This window comes from Otolemur garnettii, unplaced genomic scaffold (genome assembly GCF_000181295.1).
Source record: "Otolemur garnettii isolate 467f Iridium unplaced genomic scaffold, OtoGar3 scaffold00209, whole genome shotgun sequence".
NCBI lineage: Eukaryota > Metazoa > Chordata > Mammalia > Primates > Galagidae > Otolemur > Otolemur garnettii.
The window spans coordinates 1222321-1229496 of NW_003852604.1; the positions used below are offsets into that span (position 1 = coordinate 1222321).

The 7176-nt window shown below is 41.6% G+C and overlaps 1 protein-coding gene across 1 annotated transcript; it reads right to left on the minus strand.

Annotated features, from left to right (window-relative positions):
- Window positions 1-803: 803 nt before the first annotated feature.
- Window positions 804-1799, minus strand: LOC100942039 (olfactory receptor 10W1). Its single transcript, XM_003801392.1, has one exon. It carries the CDS (start codon window positions 1797-1799, stop codon window positions 804-806), a length of 996 nt encoding a protein of 331 aa, XP_003801440.1.
- Window positions 1800-7176: the final 5377 nt, after the last annotated feature.

Consider the following 7176-nt stretch of genomic DNA (forward strand, 5'->3'; position numbering starts at 1 on the left):
ACAACCCCCGGCTATTTTTTGGTTGCAGCCGTCATTGTTGTTTGGCGGGTCCGGGCTGGGGATTCGAACCCGCCACCTTAGGTGTAGGTGGCGCCTTAGCCGGTTGAGCTATAGGCGCCGAGCCATACCCCTAATTCTCAAAGACTGCCTTCCTTGCAGTGTACCCCAAGAGATTAACTTCAGTGCACTGGGTCTCCCCAGCCCTCTTGCTACCAGTTGGGTCTGGCCAGTGGGAGACACAGCAAAGAGATGGAAGGTTTTGAGCAGAGAGAGGTTGAGCTATGTACCTTCCTGTTCTCTCGTTGCGTGGCCATAGTTCTTTTTTATTTCTAAAGCCACATTTCCTGTAGTTTCTCTTCTCAGATCTAGTTCCAACTGGTCTCAGATAATACTGCATCCTTTTTTGTCTTTTAGTCCTAGGGGGTGATAATGCCTTCTTGCTATTGCTAGTATGTCAGTGCTAAATATGTCTACATCGAATAACAGAGCAGCCAGACATGGCCACATCTCGCTGGTTTCCTTATGCACAGGCACCATAGACAGCCCCTATATTACTGTTAGCTCAATCTAGTGAATGAGCCATCTCGTTTCAGCAGGTACATGGATACAATCTTAAACTTTACCACTTTATATTATGTGATGCTGACTTGCATATACATCTATTTCTCAGAAGAAAATTGACTGAGTCAAATTTTAGAAACATTTTAAAGTCTTTGGCACATGTAAACATTATCTGCAAAATGTGTACTATTTTAAAAATTCCTTTTCACATCAACCGAGAGAAATCCTAGTTGCACAGGCGTTCACGTGGCTGGAACCGAACTTACGCCTGATAGGTGGTACCCTCCCCTGTCCTGGAGGTTCTGGGACAGGCAATTCCTGCTTAGAAGTCTCCCTATGGCCCCTTTCATCTCACTGTTCCTCAGGGTGTAGATGAGCGGATTGAGCAGTGGGGTTCCCAGTGTGTACACCAGGGAGATGAACTGGTCCTGCTTGGGGCGGTAGCTGGAGTTGGGGCGCAGGTACACGAAGGCACAGCAGCCGTACTGCAGCAGCACCACGGTGAGGTGCGAGGAGCAGGTGGAGAAGGCCCGGCGGCGCCCAGCGGCCGAGCGGATCTTGAGCACCGTGGCTACTATGCAGGCGTAGGAGGCGGCAATGAGGAAGAAGGGCACAGCGATGGCCAGTGTGGCCGCCGTGAGCACCGAGTGCTCGTGGATGTGGCTGTCGGCACAGACAAGACGCATGACCGGTGGCACGTCACAAAAGAAATGCTCGATACCCCGAGACCTGCAGAATGGCAGAGAAAAGATGAAGGCTGCCAGTTGCAAGGACAGCAACAAACCGATGACCACAGAGGCCACAACCAAGCGCATGCAAAGAGCCGATGTCACGATGACGGGGTACTGCAAGGGATGGCAAATGGCGACGTAGCGGTCGTAGGCCATGGCAACCAAGAGGAAGCAGTCAGCGCTGCCCAGTCCGATGAAGAACACCATCTGGGCGGCGCAGCCCAGCAGGGAGATGGTCCTCCCCGACTGCAGGGTGCTGGCCAGGATGTGGGGCACCACCACTGCCGTGTAGCATATTTCTACCCCGGAGAGGCTGCCCAGGAAACAGTACATGGGGGTGTGTAGACGGGCTTCTGTGCGAATGGACACCACAATGAGGACGTTCCCAGAGATGATAAACGTATAAACCAGGCTGACCGCGAGGAAGAACAGGAAGCGCAGCCCCGGGCTGCTGGGGTAAGCCAGGAGCGCAATGTTGGTCAGCACAGAGCGATTCCCCCAGGCCATTGAGCTGACAGCGAGTCTCTGCGGAGAGTTACAGGACGGACGGAAGAATCAGACTGAGCGCACGTTAGTTTACACTTTAATCCGCAAATCTAATCTAATCAGGTCTGGAACTGGAAACAAGAACTGGTTCTTTTTTTTTTTTTTCCTTAATTCCACTTTACTAAGTTTCTCCACAGAAATATCTACACCTGAAATTCTAACTGCCAAGAGTTGGGCCAAACTATGGAGGAGATTGTTGAGGAAAAGTGGGCAGGATCTCTAGGAACTGTTTTCAGAAGTAGTGGGATGAAAATTAAATTTTCTTAGCAAATCCACAAGGAATTGTCAAGAAATCTTGGAGGCTGGAAATCATGGAGGTGAGAGAGGGGAGCCAAGAATGTATTCGTTCATACATTTATTTACATGCAGGTGTTAACATTAGTAGTCTGTGGGTGTTTCACTCAAAAGCTCATCATAACAAAGACGTTTGCACCAGAATGTTTATTGCAGCCCAATTCCTAATAGCCAAGACATGGAAACAACCCATTGATCCACGAATGGATTAACAAATGTGTTATATGTGTACCATGGAATATTATGCAGCCATAAAAAGATGGTGACCTCACATCTTTTATGTTTACCTGGATGGAGCTGGAACATATTCTTCTTAGCAAAGTATCTCAAGAATGGACAATAAAGTATCCAGTGTACTCAATACTACTATGAAATCAATGTATAAGTACCTACATATTCATACAAATGGTAAAAAAAGAAAAGCTATAGTCCAGAAAGTAGAGGGAAGAGGGGAGTGGGAGGAGGGAGGGTATTCCGGGGGACCTCACCTAATGTGCATGATGCAATGGTACATTTCAGAACTATTAAGAAAAGATTATAATTGGGATGGATGTGTTCATCAGTTCACTGTAAGCATTTCACATTGTAGATCAAATCAATACACTGAACCCCATAAACGCATCAATGTACACAGTTATGATTTAATAAAAAAAAAAAGAAAGAAATAAAAAGAAAACGAAGAAAGAAAAACATGCACTTGGGACAAAGGGCTGGCACAGGCCTGAGCTTGACAGTGTCAGGGATGAGCCTCAGAAACAAAGTCTTCCCTACTCTTGGCTTCTTTAGCCTTATCCAATGCGGGGACATATAAGGACTTGAAGGAAACAGGGTGTTTTATTACAGGATTCCGTCTGGTTTGTGGAGGTATGAAAAAAATATGTGATAAAAGCTGTTAAAAATCTAAGAATCTTTCCTGTGAGTTTGGGCTTGAATATGAAAGACTGAGCCAGTCCCCCTTTCCCGTATTTTAAAGAAGATTATGTGAAATCTGGGGAGAAGCCATCTAGTTTTCATGAAAATCCTTTAATGAACAGACATAACTCGCACAGGGCATCCGTTCCACTTCTATTCCCAGACCCAACTCATATTCAGGGACGTGGAAAAGAGGTAATATATGACCTGACTTTAACTTGCCAAATTTTAATATTTTCTATTATTCAATATGAGCTTTGAAGAGAAATTTCTATCTGGAAACACCATTTCCAGTAAAAATCATTCACATAAACCTACCACGGTGTTATAAGCATGGGGACCAATGTGATTGCAGGCAGTCACAAATATTAAGAGGGCATGATGGCTCTCTGTTGTTTTGTGAACAGCTAGCAAGTAGTGTCTTTTTCAGTTACTGTGTTTTCCTCATCTGAGCTTCAGTAGTGCTTGGAGTTATTTCCAATGCCATTTAGCATGTTGCACATTTACTATAATGCAGAGGATGGGTAGTATATCAGTGTGAAATCAGCTCTCAAATTAAATGATGTGGTTAGAATAATTCTATTCCCCAGTAACATGATGCCAGGCAATATATAATTTCTCTAAGTCTCAGTTTCTTTATTTGAAAAATGGGGATAATTACACTTCTACTCAAGGATTGCTTGAGTTTCAGTGGAGTGGTAAGGTAAGATATCTATCACAATGACCAGTTTATGGTAATGGTCATAACAAAAGACAATTATCATTATTATTTGTAAGTTCAAGGGCAGCCATTCTGACTTATATGTATTTTTATATCTTCATGATCACCAAGACTTATGTTGTACAAATTGTAGAGACTCGATAATTATATTTTGGCCAGACATGGTGGCACATGCCTGTAATCCCAGCACTTGAGGAAGCTGAGGCTGGAGAATTGCTTGAGGTCCAGCCTGAGTAAGAGTGAGACCCATCTCTACTAAAAATAGGAAAAAAATTAGCTGAGCATGGTAGTGGATGCCTGTAGCCCCAGGTACTCAGGATGCTGAGGCAAGAAGATTGCTTGAGCCCAGAAATTTGAGGTTCAGTGAACTATGATGACATCACTGCATACATAGACTGTGTAAAAAATAATTATATTTTGAATGGGTAAGCATACTGTGAAAAACATAGACCATTTTTTCCCATTTTTTACTTCTATTTTTAAGTGAAAAATTTAAGATTATTTCATAGTCAAATCACTTGTTTAGGAGACCTGATGGTAAAAAATTTCATATGCATATTTGGGTGACACTGTGGGAAAAACCCTATCAATCTAGAAAATAGCATAGAAAAGCCTACAACAACCTGATACGTGAAGGCTGGTCGGCATGGGTTACGAAAGAAGGAGGCTTTGAAATTCATGTCTTCATGACTTCTGAGAATTTTATTTTAGTCTGTTATGTTCACATCATCTTTTAAAAATTTTTTATTTTTAATTGACAATAATGGTATGTATTTGTGGGTACCATACGATGGTTTGAGACACGTGTACATTGAGGAATGATTAGGTCAGGCTAATTATTAGCATATTCATTGCATCAAATATTTATCATCTCAATGCTGCTGTCCAGCATCTGTAATAAAATATTTACATCCGAGCTGTCATATGTTATGAATTCTTGGTGCTGGAAGCCCCTCAGAAATTGTCTAGTTTGGTCTTTTATTAGAGATATTTGAATCTTTCATTTAATGTGGGGACATCAGGCCACCTTTAAAGCCCAAGGATTTTCATTACCTCCAGGCTCACCAACTCCCTTGTTGGAATACTAGATTCTCTGAAAGTTACTTCTGTGATCTGTTGAAACCTAGCTCTGTGGAAGTTTAGGGTACTCCTTCTGTTCTAAACAATGTGGCCATTTCTGCATAAAACACTTCAGATGCTAACGAGCTCTTATTCTGCAGCTCTAAGTGTTTTTCCTAATTTCCTTTTACTATTTCTCACATAACCTGGTCTTAATATGTCAAGCAATTTAAGCTCTTACCCAAGTGTGCTGCATGATTCATATCAGAAATCTCCCCCAGATCTCAGTGCATCCAGGTCGAACCTCACTTCATACTCTCAGACTCCTCCTTACCTCTCCTGTTAGCCTTGCCCCAGTAGGCAAGAATCTTCCAGGAAACATTTTCTCTCTTCATTCTAGAGATTCAGATATATTCTAGACTAGCACAGCTCTCCAGTTGTCTAGCTAGTGTTATGTAAAAGAGGAGGCTGATGGATTTGTCACTGAACAGACCTGAGCTAGAATCCCAGCCTCTATTATTAGCATAATCCCTGGGGCAGATCATCTCACATTAATTTCTGTTTCTTCATGTTTAAAAGCTGTAAATAATAACACATAATGGAGCTGTGATGAAATTAAATGAGAAAAATTATTTAAAACACTTGGTTTGATGTAGGAAACCTATGAAGTTGTACAATGAATGTTAACTGTTTCCTCCTTTCTTTGTATGTATTAAGGGTATGATATGAATATATCTGCTTCATACCAGAGGATTAAATGAGGTACCATGTGACCAAAAGGTTTTTATTAATTCTTAAACTTTATCCAAATTTTTATATTTATTCAATCCCTCAATGTTTCTTTGACTAAGATTAGTTATTACCACTTTTAATTGGGTTGCCAAGTGACATCCGAGAAACACCGTAAGTCATGGACTGAACTGGTTCGCAAATCCTGGAGTCTTATTTGTAAAGCCATTATTCACCCTCTAATTCAGTGTGAGCAGGTGCAAATTTGGAAGGAGGTAGAAAAAGACTTTCTCTTACCTTCAGCACGAGGGGAGAGGAGAGGGATACGCTGAACCAGCCTCCTCAATTATATTCATAGAAGATAGAACTAGCAGGTGATGACTGACTACTTGAGTGGTTAAGGAAGAGAGGACATGACCCTGGAGAGACTACCCAGTGGGATTAAGCCTTTATGTAACCTCCCAAATAAAAGCCATGGAAGCAGCAAATTGCTCTGTCATCGAGGATCTTGCCTCCTAAGTTCCATCTCCCTGAAGAAGGCAGCACAGCCATTGCTTGTATCGTCTCCTGTCACTAGACAATTAGTCCAAACTAAAACTGTCTCTATTATGTAGAAAGTCTGGAGTATGTTTGTCAAAGTGAAGACCCATAGTCAATCCTTTAGCAATATTTTCAGTGCCCAGAACAATTTTATGAGAGATGCGAAGTGCCCTAATCAAGGTCATTTGAGCCTCCTGTGTCAGAGAATTTACTCCCACCATTCTGCACAGCTGGGTTCAGTCCTAGTTTCAGATTATCACTGCCTTGGAGAATTGAGACTATATTGTATATTTTGTCTGTCTTCTATGGGGCCTAGCATAGTGTTACACTATTAACAGGGCCTCATTTAATGCATATCAAATGTTTCACCTTTCTGTAGCATCTTTCTTTGTTTAATTTTCCTTGAGCAGAGACATTCCCATAGGTCTTAGCAAATTAACTTAATTCCCTTGGAAAAAAATTGTTGGTTGGCCCTGCGTAAAAAATATATATCATGTTAAAAAATGTAACATATAAATGTTTATGTGTCTGGGTGTGAATGCATGCTCCCGTGTTTGTATATTTTAAAGGCAAGTCTTCTACAGAGGCCTACAGTCATTAATGTGGTTCTCTGGTGTGTGTGTGTGTGAGTTGGTGGGGGAGGGGGGGCAGAATGATCATATCCCAAAGCAGGCATGGCTGAGGTACCTGAGATGTTTAGAGACTTCTGAGATATCTTTGGTGCCAATAAATGCAGGAGAGAGAAGGTGGGAAAGGGAGGTAGCATAATGTATTAACTGCCTACTGTGTGCCAAACATTATAATATACAGTTCTGAGTCTTACATCACACTTAAACTATGTTCCACATGCTTTGCATTTATTAATTCAATTCATTTATTAATTCATTTCAACACTAAGAAGGAGGTACTATTGGTATCATATCCCATTTATACAATATATCTTTGAATAATCATAAGAAAGCTTTAAAGTGAGTGTTATTCCTGTTTTACAGGTAAAATTCAAAGGTGAAAGATTGGTAGAATTTGAGCAATTTGTCAAAGAATAGATGCAATAAGCAAGCAAAAATCTCCTGATTCTGAAAT

What these genes read in the sequence shown, in the direction of transcription:
- LOC100942039 (XM_003801392.1), bottom strand. Translation starts at nt 1,799, where the DNA reads ATGGCCTGGGGGAATCGCTCTGTGCTGACCAACATTGCGCTCCTGGCT.